The 25900-nt window shown below is 39.0% G+C and overlaps 1 protein-coding gene across 3 annotated transcripts in view; it reads left to right on the top strand.

Moving 5' to 3' along the window:
- Hmgcll1 (3-hydroxymethyl-3-methylglutaryl-CoA lyase like 1) overlaps positions 1 to 21449 on the top strand; it is a 123639-nt gene extending 102190 nt beyond the window's left edge. For 2 of the 3 annotated variants that reach the window (XM_041679344.1, XM_041679341.1), the window contains 2 exons: positions 16037 to 16162; positions 19368 to 21448. In XM_041679344.1, the coding sequence (XP_041535278.1) occupies positions 16037 to 16162; positions 19368 to 19478 (237 nt within the window). In that variant the 3' untranslated portion in view covers positions 19479 to 21448. Of the gene's footprint in view, positions 1 to 16036; positions 16163 to 19367 lie in introns of all 3 variants that reach the window. The other variant, XM_041679343.1, reaches the window with a different exon arrangement.
- The last annotated feature ends 4451 nt before the right edge of the window (positions 21450 to 25900 follow it).

Here is a 25900-nt window from a genome sequence, read left to right as displayed (position 1 = left end):
TGGGTATCCTTGCTCCAAATCTTTATATTTGAGTACAGAACCTGAAGTTACCATAGGAGTCAAAAAAATGAAAGGGGCTATGAGGGAAGACAAGATTGTGTTTCAGAAAAAGAGATCAATAGGACACAGGTAATATAAGGGGGGAATGGGCTGGCTTAACTAGAGAAAGGGGTGCAATGCAAAAGGAGAATGAGGCTGGACGGTGGTGCCCCCTGCCTTTAATTCCAGCACTTAGGAGATAGAGGTCTCTGTGAGTTTGAGGCCAGCCTGTCTACAAGAGGTAGTTCCAGGACAGGCTTCAAAGCTACAGAGAAACCGTGTCTCGAAAAAAAAAGAAAAACAACCAAACCTAAACCAAGTAGCCAAACAAACAAACAAACAACAACAATCAAACAAACAAAACAAAACAAAACAAAAACCCAAGAGAATGAGGAAGGAGAGAAAACTAACAGTAACAATGTTAGAAAAAGCTATAAGGAAATATTATTTTATAAGTTTGCTTGAAAATGCACATTATGTGTGTGTGTGTATTTATCGTTTTAGTGGAGTTTTAGCATACAGAGTGATAGTGCTTCCCATAGGTGTTGTAGATTTTATAACACATACTTCGATGCCGTGCAAGGACAACATCCCTTCAGATTGTTGCTCAAGTTGGTCCTAGAGTCATCCCCCAAACAATATAGGGTGTTGTCATTGCCTCTGGCTAACAACCAGAACTTGAAGATCAGATCCTGTTACTGAAGACACCACACACTTGCAGCACAGTACTTGGGGACTCAACCTGTTGCTCTCTTTCCTGAGGACTAGCTCTCACATCCAATACTATGCAAGCTTCCAGGAGAAAAATAACCCATTGTCCTACCCAGATATAAACCTGTGAAACACAACAATGACCAGCACTGACAAGATCTCCCACTGATGCTATAGTGGTGCTTAGATCTTGAGTATTCCAAGGGTTGTCTAATAGGGCCTAAGGCCTTCTCAACAAGGGGGAAATCGTAGTTGGTTCTAAAACTTTGTCAGCTACCCATGACTGTAGATGTCATAGAACCTAGAGTTGAAACAACTACTACTACTACTGTCTTCCTAAACTGTATGTGTGTGTGTATGATTATATTTTCAACACTTATCCTTATATCCATGGATATGGTTTTCATCCTTCATCAAAGAAGCCTCATTTTGCAGCTGACTGATGCTACTGCACAGATTCACAACTAATCAAAATGCAGAGAATTAGTAACTATGAAGTATCCAGTTCCAATTAGTACATCTATAACAATTCCCATGCACCTAAGGCTCAGGTAACGTAAGATCAGTGCAAATGGAAAGATTGTAAAAGGCTCAGGACCGGGATTTCTGAGGCATTTATCTCTATCTCTATATCTATCTATCTATCTATCTATCTATCTATCTATCTATCTATCATCTATGCAATAGAGAAGTAATAATACATTGAGCAAACTAAAGTCAGTATTTGTAGAAAGTCTGCTTTCAAAGTTGATGATCTCTATATTATGGAAGTAATTCTTTCTATAAAGTTTAGATTGTCTTAGTATTTCAGAAATGGAGAGATAATTATTTGAGTACTAACATTTGAGAAGAAATAGGTGGCCAGAGTTATTTCAAAATCAACCAAAATCTACATTTTCCCCTGTATTCTTATTATAAAGACTTTTTATTGACCACAGAAACATCTTAAATTATGTGACTAAAAGTCTTTCTTTATCTACATCTGTCTTTTCTAAGAAAATATGCACAATTATCTCATACATTAATTACATAATATTTTCTGAATATGCTGTTTTGTTCACAACCCACTTTATTATTTCATGTATAATTAATTGTAGATATATCTACTTTCTAAGAACTGAAGGTCTGGGGTTGCCAGTGTTCACAGAAACAGTGCTTACCTGTAGTTCTTACGTGAGAGATCTCAAAAATGGATGATTTGTTTGCCTTTCTTCTCTGTCCAGATCAGTGCACATTACACACACACACACACACACACACACACACACACACACACACACACACACTGGGTGTTTAAGGAACTATGGTTCGTGGGTAAACACAGGTAATGAATAAATAACATAAATGTTTATTTTTCCCTACCCTCAAATATGTAACGCTGTCTCGTGAGTTGGACCAACCCCAGTTGTTCCATTCACAGACTCGCTTGCTCTTGGGAGTCTGTCTATCTTGTATTTCTGTAATTACTTCACCAGTTATACTTTAAGTACTTTTCACAATGGCTTGTTTGAGTCTAGGTATCATGCCATATAGTGCAGGATCAGAAGAGTGATGTTCAAGCCAATATATTCCTTGCTGTTTTGACTTCTTCCAGACAGCTGCTCTGCATAGTCTCACAGCCCTCTCTGCTTTGTCAATACGGGTAGCACTATTTACCCTCTATCCAAAACACTGCACTTCCAGTTCTTTTCTCCTTTAATCAGTTCTCATCTTTGTTGCTCCACTCTTTGCTTATGTTTATTGGCATTCAGCTGTAACTGTTAGGGGCCTCACATCAGCATCTGTTTCAAAATTGGAAGCTATTTACCTCTTTACCAGAAACAGTCCAGAAATAAGGCCTGTTCTGAATCAGCTCGTAGCTGAAATCCTTGTGACCCTGTAACTTCCTAGAGCAGCTCAACTCACTTAAAATTAGTTAACTGATCAGTTGCACAGGAGGTTTGCCTATTACCTGACTGTAAAGCCCTGTGATTTTTTTTAGATTATTGCAAAAGCATGCAGTGGTCTCCACCACTGGGCAGAGAGCGGTTTACACAGCTATGCAGATCTGTCCTCTTTCCTTGCACTTCATTATGTCACTCTCCCCTCCCCCAGCTTTGTACAAACTCAGCAGAATACAGTAAGAGGAAAGCTAGGCTGAGAGCTTGCGTCAGAGAGCCAGAATGCAATGGTCAAATCTTTTCTGGACTCTGAATGTATAGACTCAAGTACTATATTTTTGACTAGGTTGGTCACTATTTTTTCTCAAAAGATTCAGCACCCTTGTTTCTTTATCATAGCTCTGAACTTTTATCTGCCTGCCCCACATTATCTCAAATAATAGCTTTCTCTATTAATTTACTTCTTCATCTTCTTGTTTGTCCTATGGCTACTAGTCATAAGAATGCTGTTATTTTTTCCTGTGTAAGGTACCATTCTATACTTTGAATTTGAACTGTCCTATGGCATCTAACTTAAATGCTGTCTGTAATCTTCCTTCCTCTCATTCAGAGATGCCAGCTCCATCCACGACTCTTGTCTTTGTGCATAGCATAATTCTTCCCCAGTAGGCATGTCACACGGATTTTTATTTAATTTTCAAACGTTTTTATTTATTCAGTGAGAATTTCAAACAATATATTTTTTAATCATATTTTTTCCCATTGTCCAAACCATTCCCTGTTCCTAGTCCCTAGCAAACGAACTACAGGTTCACCTAGACTTAGAGCCTGCTTTTGATAAACCCAGCATCATTCTATTGAAGAGAATCGACTTTTTTTCTCTCAGCAGCTATCAATTGCAAATAGTCTCTAGGTTAGAGGTGGGACTTTCTGACACCCTCACCTTCTCCTCCTTGTTGAAACCCTGCCTGTCTTGAGCTTGTGCAGGTCTTGTGCCTTCAGTCACAGTCTCTTTGAGTTCCTATGTGTGTCTTTCCTGTTGTGTCTGTTTTTTTAAAAGTCCTCCACCATTCTGACCATTAGGATCTTTCTGACCCCTCTTCTACATAGCTGAGTGCTAGATGCTGGGCTGTGTGATCTGCACATTCCTCAGCTCTGTAAAGCACTGCAGTCTTCTTCATTTTACAAGTAGGGAAACTGGGAGGCAAAATAGCAATATTAAAATGACATGGTCAACAAGTGACAGAGGTTCCCAGACAGAAGTTAGTCTTTTTACTTTATTACTTATTTATTTACCCTTTTAATTTATGACAATTCCACACACGTATAAAAGGCATTATGGGTATATTCCCCCCATCACTGTCTCTCCCCGCCCCCACTCCTGTGATCTCCTTCTTCACATCTAGTCCTACCCCAACTTCCTCTTACTGCATGTGCATCCGCCTTTTCTGTGATGTGCTCTGATCCTTGCAGAGGGAGATTTTTTAATGGATGTTATTTTCAGGACTGAGTACCATAGTTTTGTTTTTTTAGCACCTTGACTCGTTATGAGTCTCTGTATTAACTGTTACCCACTGCAAAGTTTGGTCTTCATTAACTAACTGATAAAACACTAGGTTGTGCGTTTTTCATCTGCCTTTAAATCTACTGATAGCTCTGCTGTCTTCTGTCATCATGATGACGTTATTTGTTTCAGAGCTTGTCACTGATGGAAAACCAGTGGATACCACCACTTAATGCCACTTTCTTAGATTTCTGTAGTGTTAGTTATTGAACTGTAAATGTTTAAGGAATATTTTCTCTTTCCTGGGTTCTAATGTTCTCTTTCCCTAACTCACCTTTCTTTTTGGTCTGCCCCCCGCACACACAAAAATGAGTTTTCATCAAGACAAAGCCTTGTTTCTGCCTTTCTTATCCTATACAAGTTTTTTAGAGAGCTCAGAAATGGAATAGTAAATAAATTTAGAGTTTTAATTGATCTAACAGTGACTTAAGAGATAAATCAGTAGTTAAGAGCATTAACTCAGAATTTGTTTCCCAACACCCACACGGCACCTCACAATCACTTGTAACTCCAGCTCCAGGGGACCCGATGCTCTCTTCTAATATCTGTAAGCAACAGCGCTCTCTCTCTCTCTCTCTCTCTCTCTCTCTCTCTCTCTCTCACACACACACATACACACACACACACACACACACACAGAGAGATAGAATAAATATTGTGGGATATTCTATACAGAAGTGAAAAGTGGGGAATGTAAACAAAAAGAAGATAAATGAAAGTACAAAGAAGAAATTAAAGGCCAATTGTTCTGAGGTCCGTCTACTGTTACACCATTAGAAGGTAATTATAATTAAAAAAGGCTATTACAGGTGTTATAGGGTATTATTATTTTTATTACTTATTTATTTGCCTTTTCAATTTTGACAATTTCACACATGTATAGAGTCATTCACAAAGTAACTTAGAAGTAAAAATATTGTTACCATCATAGACAAAATATAAACATAAAAATAGCAATTAACAAAAAAGCAGTTATCCAAAAGGAGGAAACTAAGAATGTAGGAAATAAAAAGAAATGAGCCAAACAGCAGACGGTAGCCAAGAGCTTAGTAACTGTGTTCTAGCTGGATATTCTTAAATCATACTATAGGTCAAAGTGAACAACGGCTCAATGTTTGCTTCACCTATTCTTCGTTCCTTGTGTATGGTCTGGGCTCATGTGATCATCTAGGACCCCAGGTGTTTTCTTGCTTATGGTTCACCATTTCTGTGGGCCTCAATGTCATTTGTGTTTGATTATTTGAAAGGAAAAAGCCACATAGTTTCTGAGAAAAAAAAAAACTTGTTCGAGAAAAGGCACGTATGGAGTTGCTCACATGCTATTGCTTAAGCACAATCTCATGCGTTTAGCTACAGCAGCAGTTTGCCAGTGTGTGGCTGGATCCTGGAAGAAGATGAAACAGAGCTTTGGTGAAGAACAACAATGATCTGTAATTCTTACACAGTGAGATCAAAAGATTATGGTATCCAATCTTGTTTATGCATTAACTTTCATTTTGGGATTTGAAATAATGCATATTTTTAGTGTTCATAAGAGCAAATGCTGAATTTTTTGGCATAGAAGACAGAAATCCTCAATTAAACTAGAATTTCAGACTATTTTTGACACTTAAATGTTCTTATTTCAAGAAATAATGTACAAGTCAGGAATCAGCATTTATTAGTATCTCAGTGTTGACATGTATAATGTTTTTATGTCAGTTCTGTCTCTTGCTACTGAAGAAGTAACCTAAACCTTAGTCGTCATTTAAGAGTTAAAGGTGTGGAAGTTTAGGTCCTGCCTTATATTTATCTATTGACAGAAACCAGACACTCATTAAATTCTTTCGTGTTGAAGGGACATTGGTTTGGATATTTTATATTAACTTTGTTAGCTAGAAACCTTGGGTGACTGATAAAGAAACAAAGAGATAGAACGAATATTTTTCTCAAGAAGAAGCAAAGTAGATAACTCTGTGCAGTAAGTGTATTCCTGCAAGTATACAAGAGGGTGTACATGAATTTTACATGTGCACTGCTGAGAAGTGTACAATCGACAAAACACAAATTTAAGAGGAGAAAATGGGTGACACTGAAAACAATCAGATACAGGACAGAATTCAGTGAGTGGATGAGATAGATTGGAATATTCCTGTGATTATTATACTGCCAGAAGAAGAGAATTGGGACTAGAGTAACCATTCACTAGTAAAGTCCATTTGCCTTGAGTACCTGTCATATGTGATTATTATAGAGGACTGGATACAGTCTGGAAATGCAAATTTATACCAGAGTATCTTGTTATTTTATCTTTTATCTCCTCAAAAATTAATTCAAACTTTAAGTATTTTTTGAAGTATTAACCATGCCATGATAGTTTCTATTACATAAATTATTAACTATTTTCTCCTTGTTGTACATTTAACACAAGAAGTGATTTCTGCTCTTAAGAGAAATAGTACAAAGAATGTTCAACCTTGAGCATAGCTCTATGTAAACCTTCTCTGAGATTTTCTTGGGCTGTCCTCCTAGAAATGCAAGCAGTAGGGCAAGCATATTTTCCCTGGAATGTCTTGATGACATCGCTAAAAAGGAAGTCTCACAAGAAAGAGGAGGCTTTCTGACCTCTCAGCCCACACCATGGCCCAGACCTATGCTTCCGCTCTAGAAGGATGGGTGTAAAGTGTCCGTGAGGATCTGGTATGAACTAACACTATCAGCTCCAGCGAACGACTGGCCCTTCCTTAGGCTATCTCCTACTAAACATGTAAAGTGGTAGGTATCACCTGCCTTCTGTGAGCCTCAAATCTCTCCATCCTCCAGTGGGCATGTATTATTAGTCACTTCACATTGGGGTTGTGGACATTTTGCTATTGTGAAGTTGACAATCCCTTTGAAAAATACGCCTATATTTGTTAATACCTTTGCTATTTTCTCAGTCTTATCAAAATGAGAATTTCCTTGTTACACATTTTTCCACCGAATCACAACTCTTTAATTTCTATTTCTTTTTTTTTTCAAATAAACATCATTTTAATGGCCTGGCAGCCCCCACAAAGTCAGCAGCCACCAGTTAAAGAAAAGACCATTCATTTAAGAAGAGAAGTGTCAACACAGGCACTTAACATAAGTCAGGTTTCCACAGCAGAGGGACCCTATATATGGTGACAAGCAAATTCGGACTGGAATTAGCCAAACAACATCATCACCCAAAATAAACGCAAGGGGCATGTTGAAGGCCCCTTTCCCACTCCTGGACCCATCTTCTATTAACAAAGCTTCATGGGACTTCTATTTTTTATTATTATTTATTAATTTCTATTTCAATATGACCATACCAAGTGAAGGCATGATATAAGTTAACTCGTTTCTAAAACAAAAGAGGAAGGTGTTTAAGAAATCCTATAGATGAGGTCTGTTATATGAAAGCTTAATAATGACCATATCCATTCTTCAATGTAAATGCATACTTGCATGCATAAACATAGAATGGCTGGTACACTAGTTTTGACACATGCACCAGTTGTCCCAGACATTGAGCACTATTCATGGTGTCAACTGTTTGTCACCTATGGTTCTCATAGCATTATATCATCTTCACAAATTAGTCACATAACAAGTGGGAGTCACCTGGGGTACCATAGCTCAACATGGAGTAGCAATTTAAGCTTTCGGTTGAGAAGCTTTTTTTTTTTCCTTTTAAAGGATTTCAGATCCTGAGGGACTAGAGTTACAGACAGTTGTGAGCAGGCATGTGGGTGCTAGGAACTGAACCAAGGTCCTCTGGTGAGCAGTCGGTGATCTTACCCACTGAGCCATCTTTCCAGCCCTGAGAAGTATTTCTTGGCAAGATCTGGGCTTTCTGAAAAGGATGTTGTGATCCATTAGTGATGTCTGGCTTAGTGAAAAGAAATAATAATACTGGTGACTGCAGTCCTTCACTAGAGAGAGCACTGGTAATGAGTCAATTTACTAGAAAATGATAGTAGCTTTTTATCTTTTATAAAGATTTTAGACTCTGTGTGTGTGTTAGTGTTACATCTGTGGCCCCTGAGGCCAGAAAAGAGTGTCAGATTCCCTAGGGCTGGAGTTACAGGTGGTTGTTAGCCAACCAGTATGGGTGCTGGATCCAAAGTCGTGTACTCTGGAATAAGAACTTCACCACCGAGCTGCCTCTCCTGGCCCAATGAGTACATTTTTGCTATTTTATCCTGTATGGACATTTTACCAAAAAATGAATAATTTTCAATATTAGACATACTATTTTAAATCCAATATCTTTGCTAATTTTCAAAGAAAGTTAGTTTTTAGATAGCAAAATAGTAGATGGTTTTTCAGAAAGTAGACATTGCCAAAATGTTAAGTGTTCCTTGAGACTTTGGTCACTTTAATACCTAAGCTTAGAGCACATGGGATATATTGAAAACAGGATAGGATGCTTTTTTCAGTTTCTCAAAATGGTTTGTTTTATTTCCATTATGCAGACACACACATATGTATTGATTGAGGATAATTTATAAGCACCACATGAGAATAAATCTCTAATTAGCATGTCTGAAGAAGTGTTTGAGTGTTGTGTAAACTCCACATGCCTCAGAACTCAACCACTGCTGTAGAACAATGTGCTTACGATATAGCCATGCGCACTTTATTGCTTCCCAGAGATGGCAGTTAATATCAATTTCACACAGATCTGCAGAGCTCAAGCAGGTGGGAAACCCAGCTGAAGTCATAGGATTGGTTTACTGATTGGTTAGAGAAGGAGTAAATGGGGGCAGTAAGGACATTCAGTTAAGTGTTTTTGTTATTGTTTGCTTTGCTTTATTTTGTGTTTGAGGCCTGGGGTCTCCTTTGATTCTCATAAGTTACCTCTTGGCATACAGGACACAGGATTTCATCATTTTTGTTCCTAACGCTAAGTTCCACCATGACTGCCGGGAGTTTATGTTTAGTTACTGGAATCCTGGTTTCAGTTAATAAATATTTCAAGTCAGGGGAGGAAGTGAACAAACACAGAAAGAATATTTTAACTGTGTCCTTATGCATTCTGCAGCCTTATTGCTCTTATATTTATTTTAAATGTAAAACAGTTGTTTACTTGATGGATTGTTTTACATATTAGCTATCCTCTCTGATTGGAACCCAGTGGGTTGTGAGCACTAGAGGTGAACGTGGGGATTCTGATGTTACACTGCCACCACGTGGCTGCTCATCTCAAGATGGACATGCTTCTGAAATAAAGAAATAAAAAGTCAAATACTTTGCTTTTATTGCAGTGTATGTTCCTTGTTTCCCTGCTCTCTCCAAAACCTTTATCATGAAGGAATGTTGTATTTTGTTGAAAGCTTTTTCGGCATCTAATGAGATGTTCATGTGGTTTTTATTTTTCAGTTTGTTTATATGGTGGAGTACATTGACAGATTTTCGTATGTGGAATCATCCCAGCATCTCTGAGATGGAGATGACTTGATCATGGTGAATGATGCTTCTGATGTGTTCTTGGATTTGATTTACCAGTATTTTATTTAGTATTTTTGCATTAATGTATGTTCATGAGTGAGACTGGTTTGTAATTCTCTTTCTTAGTAATGTCTTTCTGTGGTTTGGGTATCAGGGTAATTGTAGCGTCATAAAAAGAGTTTGGCAATGTTCCTTCTGTGTCTATTGTAGTGTAATGAAAGCTTGTGGTGTGCACCTCACAAACACAATCCACACACACACTCACACAACCTTGTACACACCCATCAAGATCCTCTCCTAAGTCAAGCTTTGTGTTTAACGAGATACAGGACATCCTCTAAAGCTGATAATATCTCTGAAATAAAGATAAGAGGACTGTGCATTATTTTCAAATATGCATGATGATAAGATTTTAGTTACAAACTCTAAACATAGTCCTCTATTAAAAACAACTGAATAAAAAAATATTTCTTTGTTCTGTTTGTCTACATGTTTGGTATCACCATTTCCAAAATTTGACTAGAAATTTCTTCAATAGCTTTTTTTTTAGAAGTAAAAGCATATTATTTATTTATTGTTTTTATTTTAACAGGTGTATAAAATTGGTGATTATGCAGTACCACGTAATGTTTTAATGTGTATTCAAATTATGATTCTGTTTGTTTCCTTTTACATTTGACACAAGTCATTCTATCTATGCCGGTTAGAGAGCCCTCAGCTTCATAATTCACCAGCTGCATCCTGAGTGCTGAACTTAGAGACAGGTGCCTCCACACATGGCCTAACATTGTGCAATGTTTAAATCACATGAAATATATCTATCTCTTCAACATTCATCATTCATGGTTTAAAACATTAAAATTTATTCTCCTGTCTTTTTAACATCTATCACTTAGATCATTATCTGTAATCACATCCTGTGCAATATTTCTTACTCTCATTTAATTGAAGTCTGGTGCCATTGAGCAAAGCCCTGTTCATCCCCACCTTCCCCATTCTACTATCCTGTTCTAGGAAATTCTTTTTTGTGTTACCTGCACATGCATAAGGGGATCTTGCGGTATTTGTCTCCCATGGTTTGCTTCATTTCTTGAAAAGATCTGCAATTCCATTTGTATTGTTGCAAATGATACAATGTCATTCTTTTTGGGGTGTATTCCATTATGCATATGTACTACATTTTTAAATTGCTGTAATTGAGTGTAATTTAGTATCTGGATGACATTACTATATCAGCTGTCTTGTTGCTGTATCAAAAGTGCCTGACAAAAGAAACTGAAGAAAAAAAGTTTATCTTTGCACACATTATGGCAAGAAAGTCAAGGCCACAGGAAGCCAAGAAAGCTGATCACGTTGTGTTCAAAGTCAGGCAGGAAAGGGATGTAAGCTTGACTCCTTCCTCCAGCCTAAGGAGTGTTGCTGCCAGCAGTGGCTTTTCTCACTTCAGAAACTTATAATCTTTCCCAAGCATATCCCATCAAGTGGGCAATGGAGATTAATCATCCCAACTTCGCACTGGAAAGCCTTTTATTTAGAAGACTACATATAATTGAGAGGGAATTTAGGGACTACTAAATAACATGAAATAGTTTTCAAAGTCATGTTACGCTTCTTAAAAATATTTTCTAAAGGGACTTAAGTTTATTACAGATTTACTTGTTTGTGTGTGTGTGTATGTGTGTGTGTGTGTGTGTGTGTGTGTGTGTGTGAGAGAGAGAGAGAGAGAGAGAGAGAGAGAGAGAGAGAGAGAGAGAGATTTTGTGTGTACCAAGTCTGCTCAGATGCTCACAGAGGGCAGCTTGGCATTACAATCTGTAAACCACACGGTTTGGATGTTAGTAACAAAGTCTAGTTAATCTGAAAGAGCAATAAGCACTATTAATCACTGAGCCATCTCTCCAGCTCTCCGATTCTTAATTTTTTTATTTTTATTTGTGTGCATGCAAGTCTGTCTGTCTGCTATGGAGATGCAGGTGTCTGCAGAAGCCAGAAGCAGGCTTCAGCTCCCCTGGATCTGGGGTTACAGGCAGTTCTGAGCTGCTCAGTGTGGGTTCCTGGCACACAACATGGGTCTTTGAGAAAAACAAGAAGTGCTTTTAGCCACTGAGCCATCTGTCCAGCCTTAAATTACATTTATTTATGGGGAGTGGTGCATGCATTGTGGCACACAGAGAACAAATTTGGGATTTGTTTTTATCCATCCACTATGTGGCTACTAGGGTTCAAAATCAGATTGGTGGCCAGTGCCTTTCCCAGACAAGCCATCTCAGTGGTCTCAAAAATTTGACGGGGGTGGGGGGGTGGGTGGGTTGTTCTGTTTTGACTTGATTTTTGAGACAGAGTCTCTTTATGTAGATCTGCTACCCTGAAACTTGCTATGTAGACCAAGCTGGTCTAAAACTCAGAGTTCCACCTGCATCCAGAGGGCTATGATTAGAGGTGTGTGCTACTATGCCCAGTATGGGATTTAATATTGATGATTTCTCTTAAAAGGTAATATAAAGAATGAACTCTGTTTAAAACTGCTTACTTAAACTTGGGATATACTCTGTAGTTATAGCTTCCTGAGAGCTGTGTCCAGAGCTAATCTGATCACTAGCAAAAAAACAAAGAGCCTTCTCCAGTTTGCCTTTAACCCAGTTACGTCTGCCTTTACTGGAGCATGTTGTGGGTTATCCCTGTCGTCTTAGACTCCTGAGATAGAAGTCTGTGCAAAATAATGCTAACTGGAAAATTCAGGATTTTTTTTTTACTGAAAATCATTTCCATTTTATTATTCTATACTGACTAACCAGCTTGTGCAAAAACTGCTCTGTTTTCTATTTGCTTGTATACACTGAACACTGTGAGTCACTGACAAACGGGATTAAAGCGAAAAGAGATTCCATGTAGGCTGCAGATGGAGTTCAGTCGGTAGAGAGCCTGACTTACATGTGGGAATTTCCAAGTTTGGTCCCCAGCATCACATGAAACCAGGAGGGGTGGCGCACATTCGTCCTCTCAGTACTCAGGTGATCGAAGTAACAGGATCTGAAGTTCAAGGTCATGCCCCACAATCAGCCTGGTGACAGGAAACTCTGAAAGAAATGAATAAGCACCCTGTGCATGATCGCCAATGCTGTTAGCATGTTGCTGTGCTTGTCATACAAATTCTCAAGAAAGTGGGACCGTGACTGTATAGTGTGCATCATTTTAGGGCCATTTCTTTCCCTTAATTGTGTTTATGTACCATTGTCACTTAGTTTTATAAACATACTTTAAATTACCTCTTACGTGACATTTTAATTGTTTTATAATTTTCCTTCTAGAAATGTGATGAATTTTCCAAAGATGATTGCATCTATTTACTTAATTTTAATCATCTCATTGTTTATATATTATGAGATGTTAAACATTCCAAGACAGGATAAAGAATTTCTGGAACCCTGGATATTGAGAATAATTGTTCATCATAAAATTTCAATTTAAATTCCCACTAGCTGGAATTTTGTTGGCTTTCAGTTCTTACAGTCTTACCTTTTAAAATTACATACTAAATTATTCATTTATTTTTTGTTTAGTTGAGTGTCAGTTCAATTCCCAGCATCCATGTGGCAGCTCACAACTGCTTATAACTCCAGTCTCAGGCTGTGCTTTTCTGGTCTTCATTTCTGGGCAGTACACGAACACGGTGCGCATACGGAGATACAGACAAAACACCTATACATATTTTTTATTATTTTATTTTTATTGAGCTCTACATTTTTCTCTGCTCTCCTCCCTGCCTCTTCCCTCCCATTCAATCCTCTCCCAAAGTCCCCATGCTCCCAATTTACCCAGGAGATCTTGCCTTTTTCTACTTCCCATGTAGACAAGGAACATACCTAAACATAATAATATACAGCAAGCCTATTTTAAAAAAGGAAATTGAAAAAGAATGTATTTTGTCTTTTCACCGTCTTCTACAGAGCAATTAAGATTAAAAACTGCTTTTGTTTTTTTGATAGACTAATGTGTTTTCTTCTGGGACACCTGTCCTTACAGGATCTAGTTCCTTTTTAGCTAAAAAATGAGTGTGGTTCAAGGTTTTTATACACCAAGAGTGAATGATCCAGGAGGTAGGCTGATGCCACCTCACACCCACTGTGCTAGCATCTTTGCCCTTTTTTCTATCTTACCCTCTATTTGTTGGGTCCATTTGGAGTTCTGGCCTCCAGCTGCTCTTCCCTGCTAGAGATCTTTACTTTCCTTCTGATTTGAGTCACTGAACGCTGTGCCAAAATTGTTTAACAGCTCTGCTTCACGAGCACGTGTTGCCTTGGCCTTGAGGATCAGAGGATAAGGTTTTCAGCTGTTGGCCCACTTGACTGTTGGGTATATAAGCCTCCATGGTGCTCTTGAATAAAGGGCTTCTTACCAGTGATTAGAGGTCCATGTCTCTGTCTGTCTGTCTCTGTGTGTTTCTGTATGTTTCAACCTCCAGCCCCTTGCCCGAAGCTGGGGAACTGTATGGTAGCGCATAGAGCACAGACAGGCGTTGTGCGCTGCAGCTACTGAGTTCTTCTTTCTAAAACCACTTACTTTGTAATGTGGAAGAACCACAGGATTTGTGACAGAAGGTTGTAAGGTTTGTGTTTGAACAGCATGGCCTTGCTGTGGCTATATGGTATTAGATAAGATGCATAATAGTAACCACCTGGGGGGTTATGAATCATCACAATGTGGCTTAGACCCCCAAAGTAAGCAGGATGTAATCTGTTAGATAGCTATTCTTGGCAGAATGCCACCTTTTGTGTATGTTTTGTACCAATAAGACCTTGGTGTCAGAGACCTCCACTTCTACTTTCAGGAGCTTGCGGATGTGTGTCTTGTCTGTAGGCCTATGTGCCTACCTCCAAGAAGCCAGTGCATTGGTCTTTTGTGTTCCTGTGTCTGCCCGTATGCGGCCGGTAGGTGCCGGCATGTGCCTAGGTACATACAGGCTGCTGCCTGCCTAACAGTCTGTGCTGGTAAATAGCTTCTTATCTGCCCTTGACTCCTCACAACCTCGAGTCTCTTCAACCTCAAATCCTCCCACGATCCTCTGCCTTTCCTGAATCAGCATTTGGTCCTCACCACATGGTTAGCATCTTGGTATTGCAGAATGCAGAACATTTCCTACGATTAAAACAGGCGCATGCCCAAGATCGAAAGGAGTAGGTGAATAAGGACCCTGGCTTCAGAAAGTCACCAGGAGCAGCTCAAAGGCACAGAAGAACCCATTCATATTAGAGAACTGGTTTAACTAATTTGCGGGGAAGGACTTGCCACTAGCACTTTTAAGGGACCATAGATAATTCTAGTGGGTACCATTGAAACTTCTGTCCCTTTGGATGCTGGATTAAATTCCGCTAAATAGATTAGCTGACTAGTGAAGAACTGATTGAGTATTTCTCCAGCCCGTGCTCCCATTATCGAGTTGTCAGCTTTCCTAGAGGACGGCACATCCATCCAGCTTCCGTTTTATATTATCAACAGCCGATACCCAGGTCTTCGCTTGACATTACTGCATATCTTCCGTAGTCTCAGCAAACAAACTCTTTGTCGTCTGCATGCCCAAGTCCAAACACTTAGTCCTCACAAATGTGCGGTTTCCAGAGGCTGCGGATAGAGGCAGAGTGGTCCTCTGGGAACAGAGAATACTGGACCAGACCATGAACTTGCACAGATTCCCTGAACCCGCTCTCCCTGCGGTTCCTCCCTGTGATGTGGGGACACTATGAAAGAATCTTTGTGTGGGTTTTGGTGAGACTTGTGAGTTATGCACCTAAAGCCTTAAAACTGATAGATAGCAATGAGAGTATGAACTGCTGTAGTTGGAGATGAACAACACCTTACCTCTTAAACACCTCTTACTTCCAGAGTAACAGAGTTTTGTGGGCAAACTAACATTGGTAAATTGGATAGGTAAATCAGGCCCACCAAGCCTATTGCAGATATTAGCCCCAGCCCTAACTACCGCACACAAGTTCGTCTTCTGAGACTTTGATTTCGAGCTGTAGTGTTGGAAATATTTTGAGTTATTCATGCAGGGCTTCAGAGAAATCAGAGAATATGCAAAACCATAAATGAATTAACCTTACTTCAAGCTATATCCCCACCCGCTGTGCTGTTATAGAGAACACAGAGTCAAAACCCCTACCTTTTAGGTCTTGGTACAAGACTGGCACAGATGCAAAGATCTTTAGCAGAGTGTTTGTTGGTCAAACAAACTTAGAAAAGGGACTGGCTGCCCAGGGACTATTCTAGCATCAAGTGAATAGTGACTATGTTAAGATAGAAGGTTTAAAATTTGCTTGCTATTTCTTCATGACAGGTTTGAATAGAATTGAGTGATTCATAGTTCACACGTGCACGCCCTTAGGTGTTGTGGTTTGTTTTTCAGATGGGAGTTAATGTGGTGGACTCTGCTGTATCTGGGCTAGGTGGCTGTCCTTATGCAGAAGGTGCTTCTGGGAATGTAGCCACTGAGGACGTGATATATATGCTTAATGGCATAGGACTTAATACAGTAAGTTCTTTTAACATATTTTTAAATATTCGTGCTTTCTTTTCAGGTTCAGCTAGGCGTACTTTTTCAAACTTAAAGCAGCAGAGGTCAAAGTTTTCCTACACGTTTGCTATTTGCTGTAAGGCATAGAAGGAAAATACAATGAAAGCATTTCTGGGACTTAGTTAGTGCTTGCTCCTATAGTTCAGTCACTAATCGCGTTCTCATTCCATGATACAAAGTTTTATGAACTCTGAAATAATTTTCCAAATATTATCCGCTTTGACTTTGCATACTTCCTGTGTGAGAGCTTGTGTCCTTGTGATTACAATGCTTTGTAGTTTTGGTTTTTTTGTATGGATCCTCATAGAATATGAGATTCTCAGGCAGGCTGTGATTATTATGTTGGTCTCAGACTTCTGACAGTTTTCAAATGGTCAGTGGAAAAGCAAAGTTTAATTAAGCTTGAGATGTAAGACACTAGGTGGCAAGAACAGCCTCTTTCTAAGTACGCACAATGGTAGGTCTTATATGCTAACACCGGCTGAAACCAACACTGAGATTTCTTTATGCTTAGTAACAAAATCTATCAGCATAGGAGAAGTTCTACTTTTGGGGAAATGTAAGAAAACTGTTCTGAGATTACTGTACCTCCAAACAATAAAAACATCAGTTAGCTACAACATAAATTCCCCCCTCTCCTCCTTTCTCTCCAGTCTCACTGTAATTACTCCAAATATCCCATGGCTTCCACCTCACCTGCCATTACATTCTGTTCCTCACTGCTTTTCTCATTTACGCTTCCATGTGGTTTGACTGGTCCTTTACATCACGCCTTACTTTATCTAGAAAGTGAGGTGCGACCAACTGGTCCATTCCTAGCGTCACTCCGACTATCATAGGTCTTGGTGCTTCCTTTGCATTCTGTATTTTTATTTCTTCATGGCCCCTAGAGTTGTATCATGATAATGTTTATTCTTCTAGTTTTCTGGACAGTCAAAATGCAGTCATTATAGCTTATTCTCACTCAGTGTCTGTAACATACAGATGCTCAATAAGTATTCATTGACACTAACAAACGCTAACAGCTGTTGTCTATTAACAACAAAATCTATTGCTCATCTTCTCTGTAGAAAAGTATTGGCTTATTCACACAGTGGCCTAATCATTGTTTTAGAAGGCAGGGACTGAAAATGAAAAGAAATGTTCCTTTCTTAAAACTTAAATGAAATGAACTGAATCTAATTAACAACAGCATTAAACATTTTCTATAAGTTTAGGTTTCAGTGCCAAATTCCAGAAAACCAAATGTCACCCTGGTTGAGTGAAGGAGGATTTAAATACTAAGGAACACCACAGTCACTATGAACCACAGTCCCAGTTACTTATAAGAGCAAGTAATTATAGACTCTTAGCTCTTTGCCAAGTGTTCATCTCCTGCACTAATTGTGGTTCCAGACTTGTGTTTGAGTTCATCACTATCTTAAGACTTTATCTGCACTGCAAGGATGCACATACTATGGTTCTGCTTAAGCAACTACCCATGAGCTTGTATTTCCTCCAAAAGAAGATTTGCTGCATAACACACTCTGGCCTGTTGGTACCCTCTCCATTACAAACAACATCTGTGGCAGGTTTGCCCATTGCTACCCATATGCACCGTGGCTCTCTTTATCCTCCATATAAGTATAGTACTTATAATTATGAGTGTGCAATTGCCTGTGTACACATAAGCTTCATGAATACAAAATAAGGTATAATCTGTGAAATCACACAACATATCGTATTACTTTCTAGACATCTGATAAATGACAAGATTAAATACAGTATTTTTATAATCACATCAGTTAATTAAATGAAATTATAGAGAAATACCAAAGTAAAATTTTTCTTGAGATAATATTAGCATATTCTATGCATAATTGTTAGAAATGGAATTCTTACAAAGTTTAGAGTAACATTAATGACTGAAATATTCCATCAAACCCTTGCTGAATCTAATTCAGAAATGTAAGACATATGAAACTATTTAGCTATCATTGGATTAGGAATTTAAATTAAAAAGTAGACTCAGATGCTCCATGACAAAAACAAATTTCTCGAATCAAAAAGAATGTTGCTACCCTGAAAACACATTCATAATGTAAAAGAAGATAAAAGCCATTTTTAAAGAATCATTTTACAAAACATTTTCTTAGCCATTATTTAAAAGAGTAATAAAAAGAGTTTTCCCGAAACATCTCAAGAAAGAAAAAGTAAAATGAACATGTTATGAAACATTGTGAATTTTTATTCTTGTCAATTTTAGGAGAAACTCAGTTTCCATACATATTAAAAATAACTACTAGCAGTTTTCTAGCAAAGATTAATTTTCATTATTGTCTCACTGTTTCTAGTTGAAGAAGGATGTAACAGCATGTGAGATGCTGCATGAAGGCAAACATATGTTGGACATGCCCATGTATGTGTCCCCCAGGCACAACAAAGTACTGGGCAGAACACTGTCGTTACTCCAAGGCCCACAGATGGGGACTGTGCCCTGACGTTGGCCTTCACACCGACTCCAATCTGTCATTCATGGATTCTCCTAAGCCTCAGTTACTTTTATTTATCCTTAACACAGACAAAATATTAGGCACAGAAGGTGCCATTATATATAAAATTGTATTCTAAACACTGCATATTTTCTCTGACTTACAGTTCCCCATTTCATACCATGTCACAATTCTGATTCTGTATATGGTAAATAAAAAAGAAAGAAAAAGAAAAGGGGGAAGAAAGCATTCATCTTTCCTGTAATACATAAAAATGCATCCAGTTTGTTTCTTTATATATAATAAAAACATTATTTTTCCCAATTCAGTTTCTCACTATAAACTTCTCCAATCCATTATTATTTTAGCTTCTCTTTCCTAATACTTCATGGGCTGTTTTCAAATTCTACAAGTTATCCTTCTTAAACATCAGAGGTGTTTGTGAATTAGACCGTTATTCAGAGGAGTCTCCTCCATATTATATCTTAGTAAAGTGGAGAAAGAAAGCACTTCCTACATAGTTTTTGGAAATAAATGCTGACCCTGAATCTATAATGAGCAAACCAATGTTTCATAATTTTAATCAGTTAAGCAACCACTAGTGACGAAAAGGATTTGCTTCATCTCTTTTCTCTTTCACTCTTATTCCCCATCCCATTCAGTGTCTTCTCTTTTTTTTTATTTTTTGCCAGGGTGTGAATCTCTACAAGGTGATGGAAGCTGGCGACTTTATCTGCAAGGCAGTGAATAAAACCACAAACTCCAAAGTCGCACAAGCTACCTTCAAAGCCCGACTTGAATGAATCTAGGATTTGAGAGTTAAAAGATTCATTTCAGTCCCAATTCATCACAGAATCATTAATGCTAACCCATTTTGAAGTGGAGGTTAATTTAAAAAAAAAAGAGCTGGAAAAGAAGCGATGCTATGAAAAGATTATCACTGGCTAGACCACGACGTAGATGGAAGGCAGGACCAGCCGTCGGTTGAATTGCAAGCTGAGACTTAACAGTGGTGGGCAGCCTTCTGGATGTGGACAAAGCCTGCTCATTTGCGTTTACAGAATTCATTTAATTTTTACCTTAGTCGATGTGAAAACTGACTTCAGATTTCTTGAAGTATCCAGTACTGTGTTAACCCTTCACCAAGCCAGCTTACCACAGGGTACATATTGTTCGTAGTTTACGAGCGTCGACACAACACAGAGTGTGTGGCCCTGATCCTGTGTTTTCTGCCTATGGATCCCGACTTTCCATTTGCCAGGTTTGTTAAGTTATGGATCGAGAGCCAAATTTTCATCTGACCCTACATAATTTTTAGCAATAGAACTTTTATACTTCAAGTATGGCTAACATCTGTTAACTATTTCAGTGACTTTACTGTGCTCCAAGATGCTGTGGTCAATGGCAAGATGCCATATCCTGAAAATACATCATACCTCCCATGTTTGCTCCACACATCCAGTTTGCTGTGTTTTACAATTATATCAATTGTAGAAAAAATTCAGTTTTATTTAAACATAGAGGAACTCTAAGGTCTAGTTTTTGTTCTGGTGTCTAAGGCACGGCGATGACAGGAGGCTGATACAGACGCCAGTCTATTTCCATAATATCTAGTTGACTTCTGAATTGCAAAGGAAATTCTGTTGTGATTTAAAGAATGTTAATATGATTTTTAACTGATAAAAATTCTGTTTCCATTGACTTTCTGTACCCTAGATCTATTTATTTTGGTTTGACTTTAGGACGCTTATTTTAAAGTTGAAGTGGTAGAAATGCTATCTATTGTGCCAAAATAAACATTGCCAGGGAATAACAAAATTAATACATCAAAGATCAAGGACCAGAGATGGCCCAGTGGATTCAATTCCCAGCACCCACATGGTGATTAAATACCATTTATTACTCCAGTTCAGGATATCTGATGGCTTCTTCTGGCTTCTGCATGTACTAGTCAGGCAAGTTGTACATGGCATAAATGCAGGTCAAACATCCATTAACATAAAATATCACAGACATTTTAGAATGCAGTAAAGGTATTAAAATTAAAATATTCCAGAAAATAAGAAAGATATTGATTAGAATCAAAATACCATTAAAGGTACATAGTACCTTTAGAGTAGAAACATATGGGTTGACAAAGAAACATAAATTTCCATGGATGGCTCCAGCTTGTTAGCTTGTAACATGGTTCTTCAGTAGGCTCTGTGACAGCGTGCTTTTCTCCCAGAATACTGAAAGCAGTTCTGTGCTTGGGGGTCCAGGTTGGAATATGGATGAAGCAGAAGCAGCAAAGATGCAGCCAGTTATGAATATGCTTCAGTACCATCTTCCTGCAGGCCTCTCTTGCACACAGGGTGGCGTAGTTAGATTTGTAATTGCTCCCATGAGCGTACTGGGGGGTGGTACTCTTAGGAGACATGGCTTTGTTGGAGTCGGTATGGACTTACTGGAGGAAAAGTGTCATGCTGGAAGCAGGCTTTGAGGTCTTATATATGCTTAAGCCATGCCCAGTGTTTCCGAGCACTTCCTGTTTCTTGTGGGTCAATATGTAGGACTCAGCTCCTTCTCCAGCACCATGTCTGCCTGCACACCACCATGTCTCACCATGATGGACTAAATGTCTGAAACTGTAAGCCACTTCATTAAATGTTTCCTTTCATAAGAGTTGCCGTGGTCATGGTGTCTCTTCACAGCAATCGAAACCCTAAGACGGCTGCATCAAATGTGCTGATCCCTCCATTTTCTTGGGAAGTTGATTTTTTTCTCTCTCATAGTCATGGAGTGCTCAGTTTTGAGATATTTGGGGAAACATCTACTTATGCAAACTACTTGTAAAAGTAGTGGCCAGTGTTTTTTTTTTTTTTTTTTTTTTTAAATGAAGCTCTGAACTCTTCCAAGGACGCAGTAAATATAAACCTCAGATACAGTGCTACACAGTACACGTGCCTACCTCAGTGTACCAGCTGACTTCCCTAACTACCTTGATATTGGCTGATTGCATTGACACAAACTAGTTTGTTATTGTCATCCTTTTCTCTCCCTAGCCTGCCTGAAGTTCTTAGGAAGAATTCTCCCAATGCATTTCAGCTAACCAAGAGAATTTGCAATTATTGCAGGACCCCTGGAAAAAAAAACAACAAACAAAAAGCTCACCCACACGTATTTTGATACCAATTTTTGCTTTGATTCTACCTAGAAAGGCTTAAGATTGACAAAGCAAATAGAACTTTTAGCGGACTGTGAATGGCAATAATCTTTCTTCACATCTATTCTTTAGTTAAGGAAAATATCTATTATGTATCTTGGAACTTGAAGTATGTTTAGACTTGAAATCTATAGACGTGTTGCTCTTTAGTGATAGAAAGGGCCTCTGTAACTTCTGGGCTGGAACTGTTGCTAAATAGTAGATCACTTTACCTAGGATGTGTAAGGACTTGCATTTGTTCTCCCCACTCAACAAACCAACAAGCAGAAAGGATTATGCGTTCTGAAAATAAAGTTTTGTAAATCTTACATTTATGAATTCAAAGCAAGCATTTAATCTGATGCTAATTTTCTAGTAAATTTAACGTTACCTTTTTAGCTTTCTATTTAATATAAAATTTAATAAAGACCTTCTTAGGTGTGCACATATGGCTGTTAATTTCTACATATATGCTCTTAATTTGATAATTTTGAATACTCTGTCATCTAAATGCATAATTCTCAATATGAGTCAAAGGATTCAGCCTTGAGTAAATAGTTCATATATATTGTCCCTTTCATATTTGAAATAAGTAAAACTAAAGACTCAGAACCAGAAACAAATGTGAATTAAAACAATAGACAAGGAAGAGTCTAGTACATCTCCATGATCATTTTGCTCTCATGGACTGGAAGATATGGATTTTGTGCCTGAATGATGTAGGCTCAAAAGTGAAGAGAGAGAGAGAGATGGGGAAGAATGAAGTGTGAAGACTGGGTCACAAAAAACAGTCAGGAGAGGGGATCGAACGAGAGAAGAGAAAAAAAGAGAAAAAGATAAAACAGTCTAAGTTTTGGCAACGAATGCCCTATAGACAAAAACATTACACTCTTATAACAGTATTAAATATTATAAGTGGTTTAAAACGATAAAAGGTGTAAATATTATAAACAGTATAAAATATTATAAATGGGTCACATCAGTTAGTATATTTTAAACTGTAGGCAAAGTTGGGATGTAGTGTATGAGAGAAGAACAAAAGAAAAAAACTGTAGGCAAGCAGAAAAACCTGAAACAATAATTTTTAAAACTCACTTATCTGGCAAATATTCAGAATCTGGTTTTCCATTGGTGTTTAACGCAGTGACTCATTCATGCTACAAGTGGCTTTTCTGCACCGCGGTGTCGTTCCCCTGCAGATACTAGCTCCTAAGAGTGCAAGCTCATTGCAGCGCCTCCAGCCATGCATTCCACACAGCTCTCATTGTGGGCAGAGCCTTTTGCTTTTCCTGTGATTTGTTATCTTCAAAGCATAGTATACACTTACACCTTCCCAAGCTTCCTCTCCTGTTTTATTGAGTTGAGTATCATGACAGACCCTTTCCGAAGACATTTGTTCTCTGAGGACCAGACCAGGAGGACAGACTAAATACACGTCTGGGAGCGGTCAGAATATAAATTCTGATGGAAATATATGCTATGTTACACGAAAGAGAGGTGAGTCTGTAAGCCCAAGGGAAAAGCCTGTCTCCAACTACTCTGGGACAGGCAGGAAATGAAATAATTTTTTATTTCAATGGTGTAGACTTTAATATGAAAGCATTGTCATCTAGGAGGTCTTAATCAAGTTCATTTGTTTTGCCAGTTAAAAAATTAAAAGGTATGGGAAAATGTCATCAGGGAACAGTGGGGGAAATTCTCAAACACAGCAGGCAGCAGCAGACAGAATCATCCAGAGAAAAGGGCTTTTACTGGGGGCGAGGAAACACACATAGACCAAGGAACAGAGAGATGACTCTGCAAAGCCCAGGGATACTTGGGAAGCCAAAGGCAGGTCTTTCCTTGAGGGATGGTGCTTTTGTGGGTCTTTGTGGTGGTCTTTCTGTCCTAATTTAGGGTTGATCAGTTTGAGCAAAGACAGGAAGCTGATATTACTGGTCCACAAGTTTGATTTCAAAACACCCTGGTCTTTGGCCTTGAATTCATTGGACCAGTTCATTGTCAGGGGCTCCTAGAGGCAGCATCAAAAGCCCACCAGATGTGGGTGGGGGCTGCACAGTGAAGGATCACGAGGAATGGTAGCACTCTGAGGTTGCCGTGTGGTGCATGAGTACCAACATCCGCACCGTATCACAGGTTCACTTGTTCTCCTGATGGCCTCCTCCACCTAATTCACACTGAGTCGAAACCCACATAGCTGTTCTCACTCCATTTTTACCGCACAGCCAGTGACGCATTCCCACTTGCTTTAAGTGTTTTCTGTTTCTACTACACAGCACTCCCTCCGTATCCTACATCCTTCCTGGCTCAGTCTTCCTTACTTCCACTGCCTTGGGGGCTTCCTCGTCTGGTCCTGTATCTTTAACTTCAGACTCAAAACACGCAATTACCTTCATCTGTCCTGCTTACCATGGGTTCAGGCCCGACAGGATCATGGTCACCAGGTTCTCTTTTAAGAAAGGAATACCTACCACGCCACAACTTGCATTTTAACAAGACCTGTGCAGTTAATACTCGGCTGTTCTGCTTGTTTCGGATCACCTTGGTGTCTAACACCCATCAAAAGTTTCGTGTTGAAATATTTGATAGCATTTTTCTCATCAAGCACCCTACTCTAACCTGTGTCTTTGACCTGCTCCTCAAACAAGGTGGCTGAGTTCCAGCTAATCCAAAAAAAAAAAAAAAAAAAAAAAAAGGAACAAGTGGAGGAGGAGATAGAAAAGGCAGCAACAAGAAAGAAAGACCAGAAGTTTTTAGTCTGTGTGGGCTTCATTCAATGAAGGGAGCATGGTCAGAGAAAAAAAGGCAATATCGTATGAGCTTGGATAGGCAGATACTAGGCAAGTTACCCATAAGAGGTTATAGAGCCTCACCACCCTGTCTCTTCCTTCTGTTTTCGTTTTTTTTTCCATTTTCTTATTTTCTTCTTATTTATTTATTTATTAAAGATTTCTGTCTCTTCCCCGCCACCGCCTCCCATTTCCCTCCCCCTCCCCCAATCAAGTCCACCTTCCTCATCAGCCCAAAGAGCAATCAGGGTTCCCTGCCCTGTGGGAAGTCCAAGGACCACCCACCTCCATCCAGGTTTAGTAAGGTGAGCATCCAAACTGCCTAGGCTCCCACAAAGCCAGTACGTGCAGTAGGATCAAAAACCCATTGCCATTGTTCTTGGACCGAGGACACAGTGATGTCTGGCACACTTCCCAGCTCCTCTGTTTTTCTCCTGTAATGAACTCATTCCTTTCTTGTAGATATGGATGTGTCTCTAAACCCACTGTTCATTGTAAAGAGACACAAGAACCTGGAGCTGAGTGGTGGTGGTGCACGCCTTTAATCCCAGCATTCAGGAGGCAGAGACAGGAGAATCTCCGTGAGTTCATTCAAGCCACTAGGACAGGCACCAAAGCTATACAGAGAATCCCTGCTTTGAAAAACCAAACCAAACCAAACCAAACCAACAACAGAAAAGTACCTGGAAAATGAAGTGGTTGCAATTCAAATTGCACCTCAAATTAAACCTGGTATCCTTTCTGCTTTCGCTGCTCATGACTGGCTCCTTGCAATTAAGAGCTCAGCATCAACTTTGCAGTGTAGTCTAAAGAAACCCTTGAGACTCACTGACCAAAGTGGGACTGGCCAGAGAAGTCTCACGATATTTAAGCTTCTGTTCACAAACTTGGTGGGCATGCTACATATCAATCATCCGTTCATCCAGTTACAAGTTACTGAATCCTTGTTGAATGCCAAGCTTGATATGGGCAGTCAGAGCAACAGTCCTAAACAGTTCCGAGCAGATGTACAGGAGGTAACAGGTAACCCATGGTTTCATTCTCACTTGGCTTAGTTCAAGTAGCAGGGCACTAATTGCAGAATGCCTGAATCTCATTCTTGTGCCTGGGATTAAGCACTTTGGAACTCTTCACCTGAAGAAGGCAGGCCCCACAGAAGGCCTGGCCAACCAGAATATTTCAACAATTTACCAAACTTTTATTGTAGATTTTTAACTTGTTTGCTTTCTTGATGAGTTGATTTTTTTTCCAA

The sequence above is a fragment of the Microtus oregoni genome, unplaced genomic scaffold (assembly GCF_018167655.1).
Source record: "Microtus oregoni isolate MIOR12 unplaced genomic scaffold, Mior012 000032F_ref0000030, whole genome shotgun sequence".
Taxonomy (NCBI): domain Eukaryota; kingdom Metazoa; phylum Chordata; class Mammalia; order Rodentia; family Cricetidae; genus Microtus; species Microtus oregoni.
The sequence above is the reverse complement of the archived record's forward strand: the minus strand, read 5'-3'. Positions and strand labels throughout refer to the sequence as shown.